Source organism: Aquila chrysaetos, chromosome 3 (genome assembly GCF_900496995.4).
Source record: "Aquila chrysaetos chrysaetos chromosome 3, bAquChr1.4, whole genome shotgun sequence".
Taxonomy (NCBI): Eukaryota; Metazoa; Chordata; class Aves; order Accipitriformes; family Accipitridae; genus Aquila; species Aquila chrysaetos.
Window position 1 is genome coordinate 56,104,293 of NC_044006.1, and position 17,562 is coordinate 56,121,854.

Genomic DNA, 17,562 nt, shown 5'->3' on the forward strand with positions numbered 1-17,562 from the left:
CACCTAGTTCCCCCCAGAAGTCAGCAAGTTGCTATATAAATAACTTGATACCAGGCAAATGCAAAGTGTCAGACAATACCAGTGGGAGACACCATAACATGTTTCAGCAGTCTGAAGAAGACAAAGCAGCTAGACTGGGAAGGAATTCAGGACAGACAGATGCAGTGTTGCTGTCTTTGGACTACCTCCAATACATCTAGGTATACAGTACAGCCAGAAAGGTGACTTATAAAGGAGACGCCCCAATATAAAAACGACACCAAGAGATTTTAGCAGCATGTTAAATAAGATCAAGGACACAGTCAAGAGGGTTAACAGCAATGAAGGGACAAGCTTCTGTGCTGGTCACACACAGAGAGCAAGACAATTTAGAAGGTGATGATAGAGCAAAGAAGCAGTAAGTTGTGTGAGCAGAAAAAAAAAAGTTTTGAACTGCTCTGCTGGAAGAAGGCAAAATCCACAAGGAATATGAAAAGGGTGACTACGTGGCTGTCAAAAGAATGCAATTAATGAAACACAGCTATTCTGACAGGATCAGAAAGTGAACTCAGAAACAAAATTCAGGTGTGGAAATGGGAACCAGCAGCAAAAAACTAATGGATCACTTCACAAAAAGGAAAGGACTAAAGGTGAGTAAAGGATTACACTCAAGAATCAAGGAATCAGCAACAGAAAAAGCAGAGGACAGTATAGGACAGCAGCTCAGAGGAAAGGGAGAGGAGGACAGAGAATGTGACATCAGGTAATAGAGGGGAGGTTTGAGAAAAAAATAGTTGTTACTGACCTCTCATCATTCAGACATTTACTAATAATGGGCAAGGAATCAGAGCATGAGAGCAAAAGGATAGAAAAATCATCAGAGTGAGATATGAATAGCAGACAACCTTTGAGAACGTTTAAATGCAGCACAAGAATATGGTGAAGCTGGCAAGCATAGGATCACCTGAGCTTAAGGAGACTGAGGAGAATAACAAAAACTAAGCTGCTGTCCACCACTACCTACCAGGCAGGCTGTATTGCTGCCAGGAGCACAAGCGCCTTCCCACGAGAGAAACTGCTAAAGATGTTTAAACAGTGACCTCTAATGGACAAATCGTATAATACCGGTATTTCTACTGACAGCAGATACACGAACTCCAGGCACGATCAGATGATGACACAAAAGCTAGAATCTCTGAATAGATTCTCCAAATTATTACAACATCAATTAATCATCTCAGGGAGTCAAATAACTGTTACAGTAGTTACAAGTCATCAAAAACTTACAGCATATCCCAAAAATAAGTGAAAATAAAACATGTCAAGTTGGCAGTGTAATAGCTGTGACCGTACTGATGACTGGTAAATTGTACGTGTTGTCAATGCTGAAGTAACCTTTAACATCCCAGCCTGCTTTCCAGTCACGTCTTCCCCTCTGTGCACTCCCGGGTTGGACTACCTTAGGGTTAACCTAAGCTTCTGAGAGCTCTTCAAGCACACTTCCTATTCATGATGTAGTACTGGGATTTTAATTGTCAAACTTCACCAGCATACCAAATAAGGATATTAAGTGTCACTATACTAGAATGTGAAATTTTGCATACGCTTGAAGCAGCTGGAGAATACCTTGAGTTAGCCTAGCTATCTAAAGTCTACAAGTTTCAGTACCACTTAATGGCAAAATAGTTCACAAAAGCTGCTCTGCAAGGAAAAAATAAGTCGGGTAAGGATAAGCCACAATATATATGCTCAAACTGTTTCCTTTAAAAATGGGAGGTTTTGTATTGCTAATTCTGCTCCAATTACTGCTCACTTACAAATCTAGTGGCATAAGGGGACCAAAAGGTGAAGCCTAATCTACCCTGCCAACTTCAGTTCAAGCCTGCAAATGTACCTTTTTTTTCCAGTCAAAGACAGCCATTTGGTGTTCTAGTGCAACCAATTTATTAAAAAAGCTAAGCCCTCAAGACAATGTGATACACAAACCTCATTCCCAGATGGAAAAAAAAACCAAAAAAAACCCAAAACCAAAAACCTCATACTCGGTCATCTATTTTACACTGTCTCCCAGAGCTCCAAACCATTCTGCTTGAAATGACATGGGGCAAGTCCCAGAGTAGGAAAGACAGCCAAGCTTGGCAACATGCCTTTCTTCTCCCTGACCTGGGCTCCCTGGACATCCAATATTCTGCAATTCCCAACTTGTGCCCCAGAACCATTATGAAACCACAAACTGTAGCTGAAGAGGTTTGAACAAAGTAGGACAAAGTTTGATTTCAAGAACTTCTATGACAAACTCCTTAACACAAAACTTCAGAAGCCTCATGACAGTCCACACTGTTGGAAACCAAGCACAGCATAACATGCAACTGGCATGGCCACCCCAGCATCAACCATGGACCAGCAATGTAAGAGGAAACATGATGGCTGGCTCTGCAAAACACACAGATCTACACCAACACCTTAAGTTCACTTTCGTTCTGCACAGCAGTGTCAGAAAGAACAAGTGGCCAGAATTGCTGCAGACTTCAAGAGAAGTTACATTCCACTTGAACTTGGGTGAAGCAGTCCTAAGTAGAAGTGCACAGAACAGTAAAATGGATACCCATAAAAATTATTACTGTTGCACAAAAGATGTGGAAACAATATTTGTGATTGACCACACTGATCAAGCATGGTTTCTACAGAAGTATGTCCTGTGGCTCCAACTCCCTCCGTACCCCTCCAGCACAGCTACCCTAATTCCCTACCACTATTCATGTCCTATTAACAATCCCACTGAGCAGGAGGTGAATGTCACCTGTATGTCCCCCAGCTACCATCAAATGACATGGAACAAAGACAACTTGGTCACACCTACCCAAATTAATCCACCACACTGAAGGGCAAGTCTCTATCATTCAGCCACTCATTTCCACAAATTTGATGAACATTTGTCAGGACTTCTATTCCATTTATTTTGAAGTTAGCCAACAGGTTCAAAAGACACCTGGGTCAGGATCAGATGACCTATGCAGGCTAATAACATAAGCATGACTGTCTTTAATTTTGCTTCTCAGCTGTATACTGGATGGATCTAAAAACTCCCAGTACAATACATGGAGACACTGGCCCGTATGTCTACATTGAGTTAAGAAAAAACACACTCACTTTCTCCCTCTGCTTTCAACTGGATTGTCAAAGGAGACCCCAAAGTGGAATCAACCCAGGTTTGCCACTTAGGCAGCAACTGGTTCAACAAGACTGCAGAACCGCAGCTGTTCAGCTTCCCCCAGAGTTTTGCTTCTGATTTTGAAGCACAAAAAGTTCTCATCAAGCAGCAAAGGACAGACTCAACTGTTTCAGAAGTTACCTAGAGCAGAAGCAGCCAGTTCAAGAATCTTCCATTAGCACAGCACCAGACAGCTGGAAAAAATCCAGCCTCTGATTCTCCACAAAAATCAATGTGGATTTGAGTACTTCTGATAATGAGTGATTTAGACATGTAAATGCACAAGCACCAACAGTATGAATGGCATACTAAAAATATTAACAAAAACCATGCCACAAAAATATTCTAAGCAATGTGATGGATTTAATGGTACTGTCCTCATCCTTGCTAATGAAACTTTACTTACTTTTAATAGAGTTTGCTGGCAAAAATATGAACTATGGTTACGTAAAAATATGCATATCCAGTTTTTACATGTATTTATTCTTCCAGATAGACATATTTACTCTAAACAGCAGAAAAAAAAGGAAGCAGAACACTCATTTAAATGGCAGAAAACTAGTAGAAGATGCTAATATGACCTTAGTGTAGCATGTCAAGTGTCACTGCCACCAGCTTCCTAGTCATTTTAAGAACAATCTGCTAAGACAATTAATTACATTGCTTAAAAGATTAGGTCAACAGTGTCAAATATGAGAATATGAACTTGAAATTTAGCCTTTTAAAAATGCGTGCTGTCTATTTAAATGTCTACATCAATTTGTGAAAGAATAGTAAGTTACAGACTTGATGAGCTACTTCTCAGGAGAAGCAGTGGTTTTACCTTCCCATAAAAGAAATCCAAACATAGCAATTAGAAAGGCTGACAGAATCCCTTGGCTGAGAGAACAGATATACTTGCAGCCTGCTGATCTAAGGGCTACTTCAGAAGAAAGCAGTAATTAAAAGTTGAGATTTAATCTAACACAATTTTAGAGTAGTGGCAATCCTTAAACTGGTATTGTGAAAACTAGAACTGCTTTAAACAAATGGTGTACTCTGGATTTTTCTTGAATAGTTAAAGTCAACGTGAACACATCCTTCTTGGACACCTCTTCTTACCCTATCTTTCTCCTTCCCTAGCCAGGTCTACAGCTAAGACACATAGCTAGGACATAGGTTAGTTACTTAGCTTTTAACTCTGGTGCTCATGGTGAAGCATGTCACCCTCCCCAGGCTCAGTTCTCAAGACAGTCAAGTTTACCATGATGCAAGTCTCCTTGCAGGAGTTTCAGCCTTTCTTCTCTTCCTCAGAGCAAGGTAGATATCTGCTACCTGCCCAGCCAGTTGTGTGTTCAGCTGAACTCACCCTTTAGGTACATTTAAGATTTGTAAGGTGTCGCGTGGAAGAGATTATTAAGTCCTTGGAAGTATGTTAGCTTTCAGAAGTTGTAGGATTTTTACAAATCCCAGAGAAAGCATAGTCAAGTTTACCAAGAGTAATGCTTACAACTTGTTTCATCCTTGTGCCAGGTAAGCAGCCATTCAGACAGAAGATACCAGAGCAAATAATCAGCACCAGAGAGAAGTTCTGCCTGGCAGCACTAGGTACCCAACTTTGTATGCGTTGTCTGACCACAAGCATTAGATAGAGGAGTGCAGAATGAACCACTATCTCAAGGTGCCCGCAACCCTCCAGAAGCTGCAGAGAAAGCTGAAGTGGCTGGATACAATTAACTGCCTAGCTTTTAAACAGCTCAAGTTCAGAGACAGACATCTCCTTGCAGTGACCTAAGGGAACACAAAAGCCACCAGCTGGGTGGCCCTGTAGTCCAACTCCATCAGTGGCTGGTAACAGATGCCAGATCGCAATATGCCAAAAGCAAGTTTACCATAATTTTTTCCCAAAACATTCTCTCAGCTTCCAGCTATTCAGAACTTCATGACTTTCTAAACCTGGGGTACAGCTGTGTGTTTAACAGTGATGCTTATGATTTTCCCTGCCTGAATTTTCCCATGAATTTACCCATCAGTTATCATTTACATGTTAGATGGCTGGAAATTGCTGGTCATATTTATAAATAAATTGAGATTTCTTTGAAAACTACAATAGGGACAAAAACAAATAGCAAGATGCCAGTCTAGAAGACACTATGCAATCAGAAGCAGGGCCTAGAATAACTAATTCATACTTCTCACAGCCACTCATATAGTGCCCATAATTTTAACTATTTATACTACTACAAACCCTTTAAGCTACGCATTAGTACCCAATAAACTGCATCCAGAGTAGAAGTGTTTATGTGCTAGAATCTAAGAATATTTTAATTTTTTCCCTCATGCTTAATCCTCTGCAAATGCTCAGAGCCTTAAGTGAGATTTTTGCATTAATACATATGTTTTAAATAACACATACCATCTTACAGCTTGTGCAGCAAGTAGTTTAGAGTTCAATAGGCTGGGTTTTATTGGTTTGTTTGCTAGGGGTTTTTCTGTTCGTGTTTGGTTTTGTTTTTTTTTAAACCCATCTCAATTTGTAGAGCTTTCCTTGGGTACAGCCTGGTACATGCCAAAGCACCTACCCAGTCATCTCATCAACACACACTCCCCTTGCAGGTTCCATTCCCCTCCCCATTTCATGCACTCTTAAAAAATTCAGTTCCAAAAAGGGAAGGATTGGTTGAAATAGAAATCCACTGTCACATGCAGAGAACAGACAAGGACAAGGAGAACACCAACAATACCAACACTTTTCTTCTCTTTAGAAGATGCACAGTAACAGGGATCAGATGAAACTCACTGCTTGTCTTTCAACAACCAAGCAGCAGGAACATTTGCACAAGACACTGATGGGTAAGCCTGAAGCATTCTCCTACAAAAAAAATATTTTTTTTTGCCTTGCAAAAGTCAGTCTGATATCTGCCTCCACTAAGTTGAGTCTCACATTTATGTTGCTCTCATGACATGTTATTCACCAACACCTCACTTAAGGGCTTCTTTAATATGGGAAGTAGGATCCACAATGTAGTAACTGAAGGTGGTGTGGGCAGTACAAGCAAGAGAACTTACACTCAAAGGATTTTTTTTTTTTTTTTTTTTGCAGAAGTAGACTGCTTGACTTTCATGCCTGAAGCTCACATTCAGTTGGCCTTGCTCACATATGTTTGGTTATACATATAATGCAGTTGAGTTGTAATTTATTTTTACTTGCTTCACCCAAATTAATTATCTATGTACCAAAATGCAAACTGTATCATTTCAGATACAGTTAAAAAAACAAAATCCAGAAGTCCTCACCGAAACAAAAGGACTTCAGAGCCATGGTAGGGAATGGATTTTTGGCTGAACTGGTAACAAGACTGATAATTACAGATCTTCCAGTATATGGCAGATCTGTATTGAAATTGGAAAGGCATGTTGAACAATGGCTGCTAAGTCACATTCTCATTCTCTTTATTTTTTTAAAGTGCTTCACCAAGAAGCACTCTTAACAGTGACATTGTGCTCTATTAAAAAAAAAAAACCAAACCAGGAAAAAAAAAAAAAATCAAACTATCAATGTCAGCTTTTCAATATTGCTCAACTGCCTGTAATGAAGTCCAAAATTAGGAGTATACTTACTTGTAAGCTTGTTGTGACTCAGAACCAGCTGCGTGATATGAGACAACGTAACTGCAAATGAAGAGAGAAAGAAGTTAGTTTATGGACATGGCAACTGAGAGCTTGTAGCTGTTCCAGCTAAAACAGCCAAGCTGTTCTCTCTGCTCCAGTAACTCCAGATTCATGTGCACTGTCACAATAAACAAGACAAGCTCAAGACTTAAGGACACACCCAGCCACTCCTCTGCCCCTTTACTTCACGTTTCTGTTACTGCATCAAACACAACTTGAGCAGTGAGTACTAGTGCGCCCCAGTACAGATCTGGTTCTGGGCACCCAGACACCTTTCTCATTTCCACCCTTTGAATCCTTCCCAAGGAAAAACAGATAGGTACTCCAACATTTACCCCAACAGAACACATGCCACAAGCAATTACATTTCTGCATGTTCCCAATTAATTATCAAGTCAGTGCTAGATTTAAGTCCCAAGTACCAATAGCTGCATTTACAGCCTCGCATCCATGAAGCACAGTAGCTCACTAGCATCATTGTTGCATGGCGAATGGCCAGATGACAACACACAATATTTACTGAAATTAATTGAATGATCTGACTGATCAAAGCCCCTCAGACTCCACCTTAATGAACAAACGAGCACAGGGCACAGGCAGCTACAGAGACTGGCACTCCCCCTACACTTCACCCTTTACATTTCTTCTTACCTACTTCCACCCTTCACACCACTACTGCTTTCCCTAAAAGCTCCACAGCCCACAATTGACAACAGTATCTGATTAGAAAAATATGCTAAATAGTCAGAGGATAAACTCGCACCTTGAAGGAGTTCTCAAACATCTTCTCCCCCCCGTAAAAAGTTTGTTGTATTTTATCAGAACTAGAAAAATGGGAAGATTTTCCTCCTCTACACATTTTCCTTACTTCCAGTGCAGCCTCTTCAAAACAGGTCTAGAAATTACCTTGCTGCCCCTCCTAGGCAGCTGGGAATTTTTCCAGCCTGAGGGACAGCTGCAGTGCTACATCTCTCATCCCTCAGCTTTCCTCAAGCAACAAACATCACTAACATGAGCCCAGAGACAGCCCACAGGGGCTTTGCTGCCATAGGGAATGAAGATATCCTGGTAAGCATGTGTGAAAACTGGCCATGCTAATCAATGCTTACTAAATTGCAAGTTGGAGGAAACAGCTTGGAGAGCTTTTACTTACTGATATACCAACCTGTTTCAGCTAACCCTTGAAAGCTCATGACTTACCACAGACAAATACAACCTTAGCAGAATCAAAGCAGTCACTCAAAGGTAGAAGCAGATCAGAAAGTGCAGTATAAAAAAAAAAAAAGCATCACCACAGTTCCCTGTGCAATTGCAGGTTGTGGAGGAAGGAAAGGCAGGGAGGAGAAAGGAAAAACAGTGTACCCACCCTAAATTTCTCCTAAAATATGAGCAGTCTAAGTACTGCCTGCACCGCCTCACAAAGCAGAACAGAAGGACAGAGAAAGAAGCCCATAGAAAGTCTGTAAGAGTGTTGTAGAAAATACAGCACTGAAGGGCAGACAAGAGCAGCAGCTTCCATAAAGAGCTCTAAGCTTAAAACCATAAAAGGCATATCAGCATCTGAACCATAAGCAACCATTTAACACTACTGACTCCTTACATATACAGCTAAATATAGGAATGCAATTTACACAAAAAAATAAGAGAAGATACTGGAGATAGTTACAAGCTTGTGAACAAGTGCCTAAGTACTCCTCACGCGTTTATTTCTCCTGGTTTAGATATTTTAATAGCTGTGACATTCAGCAAAAGTCAATGTTTCACAGGCCCTTGATTATCCAAGCCTGACTAGTAAGAACACAACCACCAGAAGGGCAACCCTACCAGTTGGCATCCTGAGATGAGAAGTGCTCTAGTCTCCAGCTCCACAGCAACTTAATCGAGATCAGAGCCAGATCCAATGCCAGGAAAAGCCATATTTTCCTGCATTTAACTTAAGAAACAAGTCATTCTAGAGCTCTGAGGCTTTGCCTAGACTCACCAGCATCAACAAGAAGTCAGCCTTGCTCCACCGTATTTAAGAAGCAATGATTTTCCTACCAGGCAGTGGAGTTACCTACTCTGCCCTAGCCTGTTTCCTGCCACCCCACAAGAAGAGTAATGGATATCTTCTGTATTACAATTCAAACGGCTTGTGTGCCTATCCACATAATATCCTCCGGTCCAAGAGGGCCCTTTTCCCCCTCATAAGCTGATATAGGAAAGATCCAATTAGTCAAGTACTATCTTCCCCAAGACTCAAATGTTCAAATAAGTCCTAGGTTATCAAAATGACAGGAAAAAGCACACAACACATACCAAAGACTTCCATCAACTTTGTACTCTCAGTCCCTCTCACAGTGGTAATGGTGAAGACTAGCTACGTCACCATGCCTTTACAACTCACCGTGCCTGCATGTCAGGTAGCTCTGCATGTTAAGGACACCGAAGAGTGCCTTTAAGGCTGAAGTGTGGAGCATTACAAAGAGCAGGGCTCTGGCTGCGGGCACCAGTATCAGGAAATGGCATTCCAGCTTTGTTCTTGAAGATTTGGGGTACAGGAACATTTCAGAACTTTTCCTTTGCCCTTCCCATGACAGTAGCATTGGAAAGTAAAGATTTTGTTTAATCTGCTTTTTAAAAAAAAAAAAAAAAATTCTTGTTTTTTTTATACTGTACCAATTTGCTTCTACCTCACTTTACAATTTGTTTTTAAAGCAGAGAAGCTGAACTAAAGTAACAGAACAAGACCAACTAACACCACCTCACCTCCATACTAAAAAGTCAGCATCTCGCCACGAGCACAACAGACAACTGGACTCCTAACATGTGGGACCCCTGCACTGCTGCTGCCAGGCGAAGGTCTGCAAAACCCATGCTGCACTGCAGGTGCAGGGACTGGAAAGTCAAATCGGGCAGCCACGCACAGAGTGAGTTCTAAGAGAACATTTGTGCAATTTCTTTTTTCCTTTGAAGTTGATGCTTCCTTTGATATATTAAAGCAGAACGAAGACTGAAGCTGTCACCACACTTCTGTGGCCTTCCCCAGTTCATTCCAGTTTTGCACAGAGCTTTGCCAGCTTCAGGACAGAATCCAAAATTCAGATAATCTGTTCTTTCCTTTGTTGGAGTCCATAATGAACTTCATTGCATTAGAACCAGCAATCCACATTACATGCCTTCTAATAAGCAGCTAGACTGATTTGAGAAACTACATTATGAAAGGTTCAGATTTAGTTCATACATCCACCAATATGATAGGCCTTTCTCAACTCTTTTCTGTCTACAAATCACCTCTTCTATGAAGAGGATATGACTTCTATAAATGACTATTTGTTAACACTAAGGCTAGATATGTCCAAGGTTATCAAAATAAAACAAACTCTTCAAGGCAGTGGTAAGGAAGTAGTCCTGATCCCCATCCCCACCCCCCCATGCCCCACTAAGTGAAACACCCATTTAAAGCACACAAATCAGAATGACAACTGAAATAGACTAAAAGAAGTGCTTAGGATTTTCTGCTTCTGTGCTCAAGATGTAATTCAATGTTTAAAAGAAAAAACATACCAAATAAAATTTATAACTCCTGCAAGAAGCCAGCTTATGAGGAGACACCACTTGCATACAACTTACACCACAGCAGTATAGTCACTGAACTGCACTAAGCGCTAGACAGTAGAACACATGCAAGTATCTGCTCTAGATCACTTACAAACTGAACTAAGAAACAAGAGAGTAAGAAAAGGAAGTGTTTTACTAACAGAGAACTGAGACAGACTCTGATTAATCCATGCGTATGCATATGGTGAACCTTTCCTGCCATGACTTCATCATTTCTATACATAGGAAGTGAGGATGGTTACTCAAGGGCAATTAAGCTTTGGGGCTGCAGACTCAGGTCTTCTGAACAGCAAACTCCTGCTGAATTTAAATATCATAAAAAGTTATGTGCGTATTTAGTTTTTAAAGGTAAGCCTGCTAACTAAACCATCAAGCCACATGTACTGCTGGCCTTTAACAACGCAAGCTTACAAGCATTATTCTCACTACTCCCTCTCCGTATTTGTCACATTGCTGTCTTCTTCAACAGAGCCTATTTTCAGCAGAGTTTCTTCTCACGTCTGTACAGAATAGAACAAAGTCCCAATGTCAAGAATTTCAAGGCCAAAATCCCTAGACCAAAGACATTTCAATAGGGACTTTACTGTCCAAATTCGACTGAAGCCTAGACACCTTGTCTGAAACTCCACTATGTCAGTCCATTCTGATGTGTGACAAAGAATCCCATTGCACCTTTGATGTGCAAAGCAGGCTGACTTCCCCCAAAGGAATGAAAGAGGCTCTGAACTACTTCCAGCAGCATTTTAGCCACACCTAGACAAAAAGATTTTCAATCTTGAAAGGCCCAAAGCTACCACCAGTTCAGAAACAGATTTGCAAGCATTTTAAGAAAGGGAGCCTAGACATAAAGTGGCATTTGGTCACTCCTTACAAGTAGGGGAATTTGCTCACTTACATTAAACTGACCTGTACAAAACAAACAGCCCCTGGAAATACCAAGTTTTCCAGTACACTGCCACTCACCTACTCCTGTGAGGACGACTGTGCTGTGGAAACAGCTGACTGTGGTTTTCCTCATCCTATATATAAAGTCAATTCTGCATGACAACTGAACTATCAGCTCTTCTGATAAAGACATTTGTCTTAAGCAACTTATTAACATCCCCAAGTAATATCTACAAAGCTGAAGGAGGCCTGGTGGGGCCATTTTGCTTTGGACATATGCAGCTCAGGTAAACGTAACTAGCAGGACTCACTGAGGATCACTCAACAGGTCAGACCATTCACCCCGAGTGCCAGTTCCCTGAGATTCAAAGGGCACCACGATTCCCACCGGGAAATTACTATAACCTCTCTAGGATGCCACCGGAGGAGCTCCTAGACACTAAGAAGGACTGCACTTGAGGACTGCAGACCTCAGTTACCTTACTGTTAACATTACGGTAATTAGCATACAGACGGTAAGTTATTTTGATTTCAAGAATGCACCAAATATCCACACAGAAGTTTGAGGGTCAGGATACTACCATTTTGCCACAGCAGTTTACTTGCATAGTAATTACAAATTCTCGTTATGGTCCCAGTCCCATCATTGCTTCAAAACAGAGTGGGTCAAGGGAGGAATGTTTAAGCTCTTCCCTTTTGGCCCTATGTCGTGGTTTCAGCCCAGCCGGTAACAAAGGACCACGCAGCTGCTCGCTCACTCCTCCCGCCCCCTCCGGTGGGATAGGGGGGAGACGGAGGAGAGAAAAGAAAAAAAACTGGAACCTCGAGGGTTGGGATAAGGGCAGTTTACTGGGACAACGCAAAAAAAGTTACAACAACAACGACGGTACTAATGAAAGAGTATACAGAAAAGAGTGATGCACAGTGCAACTGCTCACCACCCGGGACCCGACGCTCCGCCACTTCCCCCACCGAAAGTCGAGAGCAGGAGAGCCCTCCCCCCGGCCCACTCCCCATGTATATACTGGGCATGATGTCACATGGTATGGAATAGCTCCTTGGCTAGTTCAGGTCAGCTGCCCCGGCTATGCCCCCCCACCTCCCAGGTTCCTGTAAAAATTAACTCTATCCCAGCTGAACCCAGGACACCCTAGTATCAAGCCTTTTCATATACTGCTACCATACACTGCAAGTTAGCTTTACATAAAATATTTAGATGACAAGACTTTTTTTTTTTTTTTTTAAGGGAAAAAAAAAACAAACCAGGAAGACTCCAGAGACCTTGCTGAACCAAGATAAGACATTTTCTGTTCCATCGGAGGAAGTTAACGCAGGACGAGCATTACACTATCGTACAAAACAACTTAGAAGTAGCCTGCCCCTCCATCTTCTGTGCTTTGGTTATTTTAGGAACAGACAATTATATCAACACTAAATTTCTGATAAATAATTCTAGGCATGTTAATTCCTACCACACAAGCATGTACTTTATGTAAAATATGAATAGCTTACAGATGGAATGATAACAAGAGCAAATTAACACTTACAGAGTAAATAGGATTTCATCCAATATTCCTTCCCTGACAACAAGACTACAGAGCAGCAGATGTCTCAAGTTATTTGGGCAAAATAATTCCTTAATTCATAGCTTCCCCATATCAATCACTTAAAGATACATAAATGAGATATTAGAGACTGGTCCCTACTCCAAGAACAATTTCATAATTGTTGATGGCTGTATAAAGTCATCATAAATCATTTGTTTTATTGCATGCCTGAACAATAAGAAAAGCCTTTGAAGTTTAACTGTTTTACACGGTCTTCACATTACTATGATGAGCTAAAGCACAAAACACCTAGATCAAGGGATATTTTTAGCCTCAAATGAAACCTCTTTCCTACAGAACATGTTTGAAAAGAGTTTTCTCATATTACATTTCTGAAAGCCTTGAAAATTCAGATGCTCTGAAGGCCTGGAGCACAATTCTAGTTTGTACTTTAAGTCACTGGGAGAAAACACAGAAGTGCTGGGATCCGAGGAATATTCCAAAAATAGAATTCAGCTTCTAATGACATTAATGAACTCCTGAGCAAGCAGTGGTTCAGCGACCACTGAACTTTTCTTTGTGAATCTGAACACCACATTATAAACAAGGTGATAACTCCACTCTCCCTTTACTAAACACAAAAGCGGGAAGAGATATAGAGGTTGTCAAGCTTCTAGGTCTAAGCTAGTTTAAGACAGTTTCAGATACTGAGCATCAATCTCTACCCAAAGAGGAAGAGTATTTCATCTTGATTTGGAAAGAGACATTGGTATTTGACAGAGGCAAGTTTGGTCTGTTTTGTCTCTCCCACAACTGCTACAGACAGTGGAAGTCAAGGCAAAAGAAAACATGAGTGGCTGCCCTCTATCATAGCAAGTCATTCACTAGACTGGGAAGAGAAGCCAGGAGAGAATCCCATCCAAGCCAGGGCATATATTCCTCTTTCCCTTTTCTCCTCTCTGCCCCCACGTAACACAAGTGTTCATAGAAAACTGATGATTATTTTTTTTGTTAAACACACATGACAAGAATAGGTCTGCACCTAAAGGAAAGGGATTGGCACACCAAGCAGATGCTACACAGTGCACTGCTTCCAAATCCTTGTCTCTGCATTAATTCTATGTGAATTAAGTTAAGAAAGCTTAAGTATTGGTCAGTCCACTAGCCACTGCAGGAAGTACTAAAAAATGCAATGGGACAAGGCTTGGTCCTTTTCTTGAAGAATAACCAAGGCTAATAGGGAGCAGCTTACTTTAAGAGTTACTGGCTGCTCTGGGAGAGGCGTTTGCAACCATTAAATAATTATGCGAGACAAAATCCCTATCATGGGCTATTGAACACAGTAACTCAGGAGTATCCTCCAACCTAGTAAGTCCCTAAGTTTCAAATAACCAAAAACAGGGAAAACACCACCACCATGTTCCCTCCAATCATAACCTAAACTTCCCCTTATCTCTGAACATCTACTAGTGGCCCTCATTAAAGACAAGATGCTGTGAAAGAACAGTCACTGGGCATGAATCACAATGATTGTTTTTAACAAAGATCTTTATTTCATGGAAAAAACACAGTTTCTGAAAAGGCAAGCTTTAACACTGCATTGCACTGGAAAGATATCCAAACACCTACAAGGGAAGGCACCAGGCCAGACTCATCTAGCTTCTCTGCCAGTTCTGAGAGCCAGAGAAACCCAAAACACCCAATCTATACTAGAAGATCATCCATTAGGAGTCAGATGACAGGGTTAGAAAACAAGCAAGTTTAACATTTTCTCAAATCATTACCTAAAATTCAGAGGTAATACCTATCCATTACTTTTTTAACAGGCATATTTGGAGGAAGTTATTGGTTCTCCAGATGGAAAGTAGCAAATACCTTGATGACAAAAAAAAAAAAGCCAAAAAAACCCCACCAAAACACCCAACCTATAATGCCTTCTCTGCCAGAGTGCAGATTAGCTGAAAAAGCAAGAAGGTCTCAATTAACTTGACAGAAACCAGTCATCATTCCTCCCCTCCACTAACTTCCATCTCAAACTGAAGGCCCCAAATCCCCATGCTAAATCAATTCACACGACATGCACCAGAAGTATCTGCATACAGACTTCTCTGAAGCAGTGTAACCAGGGTACCACAAGTCTACGCTTCATGTAGGGAGCTCCCTGCCAAACAAGCTCCAGATGCTTAATTAGCAACTTGGTATCAGGGACCACCTGTGAACCACAGTGTCCCACATTTTGGTCCCTGACCCTGCCTGCACAACAAAGCCAAAACAGTCTTTGTACAAGAAAAGCTTTTTTTACTTCAGCATTACTGATGTGCTTCAAAATTACCTTTTCTCCCCCACCTGAAAGATCAAAGGTGGCTAATTAATTACGTGTCTTAGTGTTGATAGTAGGCACCAAGTCTACTTAACAAAAGCAACAGTACTCCGTGGCTGTCCCATACTCTTAACGCATTAGTTTATCTGAAAGGGCTAAGTATAGTTCTGAAAATGGGTCTGTGGTTAATGCAAGCTAAACAAACTACTTTGTCTCAAACAACTGTTCACCCAATAGAAATACAGTGAAGCTTTCTATTTAACATGAGTTCATATATCTGGGCTTTACAATGTAATCTTCCTGAAATCCCATGCACAACTCATAAGCAGGAAAAGAATCAGTAAAGGATGAAGACTTAAGCACAGAGTTTTGCAGAACTAGGTTGTGTACTTAAGTCTTCATCCTTTACTGATGTGACTGAAGAAACTTCGGTCTGCTCCTGACTCTGCAGACAATGGTGAGTCTGTAGCTAGCCATACGTTTCCCTGAACTTATTTCCATCATGTAAGAGTTACGTACACTTGCTCCTGGTTGCCATCAAGTTTAACAAACATAGTAAAGAGCTAAACCAGGACATGGTTAGAGTTTCAAGTTCGTTGGTTGTTTTAGATTTTGCTTTTTCCTCATTACATCACGCATTCAGAAAAATTTCAGCCTATGGCACACCACAGCCAGTTACAACTTTAACTCGCTGCCTATCAGCTGTACCATAACATCATACGCACTCTTAGCCAAAGCAAAAGCAAGGCAAAGTTACCTGCCTTGCTCTTCATCTATGTGCTCTCCAGAACTGTGACAGTATGTCATTACTGGTATGCTGCATTTGCTGTAATTAACTTAGTTAATTGTAAGTTAATTACAGCAAATGCAGCATACCAGTAACGACATACTTGTCACAGTTCTGGAGAATGCGTGCAGTCATGCAATATCCAAAGTACGGTATTACTGTATCTGTAATACAGCATTACCTTACTCTCCTTCAGAGACCAGCCATGCCTAGCTCCAGGCTACCGTCACCCCATCCCTTTCAAAATCCAGCGGAGATGCCGCTTGGCTGGCGGCGTTCCTGCTCCGGTAGCAGGGAGAGGCGAGGACGGACAGGAGGCGAGGTCTCCCCGCCACCCGCGGGCCAGAATGACGGCGGCGAGACGGGGAACGGCAGAGGCGGGAGGCAGCCCCATCTCCCCACGCCGGTCTCTCGGTGCAGCGGAGCCGGGCCTCTCCCGAAGGCGCTGAGGGCTCGCCGTGCCGCTGTCGGGAGCTGGAAGCGGAGTGCTTCCCCCCGCCCACGAGCCTCTCCCCAGGGCCCCGATGCCCAAAGCCTCGGGTCGCCCTCGACACAGGAGAGGCTCGGGTAGCCCCGCACCGCCGAGGGGCCGGGGGAGCGGGGCGGCAACCGGGCCGGGCCGGGCCGCCCTCTCCCGCGCCCAGGGCCGGCAGCGGCCCCGGCTCCTCCCGGGACAAATAAGGAAGTTTCCGCGCTCTCCCCGCCCGCCGCCGCCGCCGGTACCTACAGAGGCCGGGCACGTCCAGCATGTTGGAGATGCCGCGGTCGCACATGTCCACCTCGGGCTGGTTCTTCTCCCGGCTCTCCTCCACGATCTTCTTCAGCGACTTGGACATGGCCTGGGCGGGGCAGAAACGGACACCGTGAGGCGGGCGGCGGGGAGTCGGCCGGGGGCGGCCCCCACCCTGAGGGGCCGAGGGCGGCGAGCGAGCCCGCCCGCGCCGCTCCGCTCCGCTCCGCGCCGCTCCGCCGGGGGGTCCCGTCCCGTCCCGCCCCCTCCCAGCTGAGCCTTGACCGGGATGCCGGCCACCCTCCCACCCCCGGGCGGAGGGACAGCCCCGCCGCTGCCCCCAGGGCGACTCACCGCGCGGTGCTGCGGCGGGACGGCAGCCGGTGGGACGGCGGGACGGCGGGCGGCTCCCCACGGCCACACGCGCCTGCCACGCCCCGCCACGCCCCATCCCACCGCCTCCGGCTCCCCGCCCTCGCGCGCAGGCGCGCCGCGGCCTGTCTCCGGGAAGCGGAGGCGCTCCCCGCGCCTTCTAAGGCCGGCCGCCCGCCCGAGCGGTTCCGCCCACGGCTGGGAAGGCGTCGAGCCAGTCAGCGCGCCTCCTCGGTGCACGCCCGCTGGCCATTGGCCGCAGGCGCGGGAGGAAGGTTCGCTGGCCAATAAACGCGCCCCGTAGGTGATAGCGGGTTTTAGGCCGCAAGCCGGTGGGGTTCCGCCTGCGCGAGTGCGGCTTTGGCGCATGCGCGGAGGCCCGCCTGGGGCGGCGGGAGCGGCGTCCCGCTGCGGGGGCGGTTGGCCGGGAGCGCGGCCATCGGCAGCCGCCTGCCATCGCCGGGGACGCGGAGCAGCCTG

The 17,562-nt window shown here is 43.8% G+C and overlaps 1 protein-coding gene across 6 annotated transcripts in view; it reads right to left on the bottom strand.

Annotated features, from left to right (window-relative positions):
• The window catches only part of RSU1 (Ras suppressor protein 1), a 118,986-nt gene that overhangs the window by 97,298 nt on the left and 4,126 nt on the right, over positions 1-17,562 (bottom strand). For 5 of the 6 annotated variants that reach the window (XR_005932045.1, XM_030010059.2, XM_030010058.2 and 2 more), the window contains exons 1-3: positions 17,065-17,185; positions 16,708-16,819; positions 6,791-6,841 (exon numbers count right to left, since the gene is read on the bottom strand). Coding sequence is in view for 5 of the 6 variants with exons in the window: in XM_030010059.2 (XP_029865919.1) it covers positions 6,791-6,841; positions 16,708-16,819; positions 17,065-17,161 (260 nt within the window). In the remaining variant the exon portion in view is untranslated. Of the gene's footprint in view, positions 1-6,790; positions 6,842-16,707; positions 16,820-17,064; positions 17,186-17,562 lie in introns of those variants that run through there. The other variant, XM_030010057.2, reaches the window with a different exon arrangement.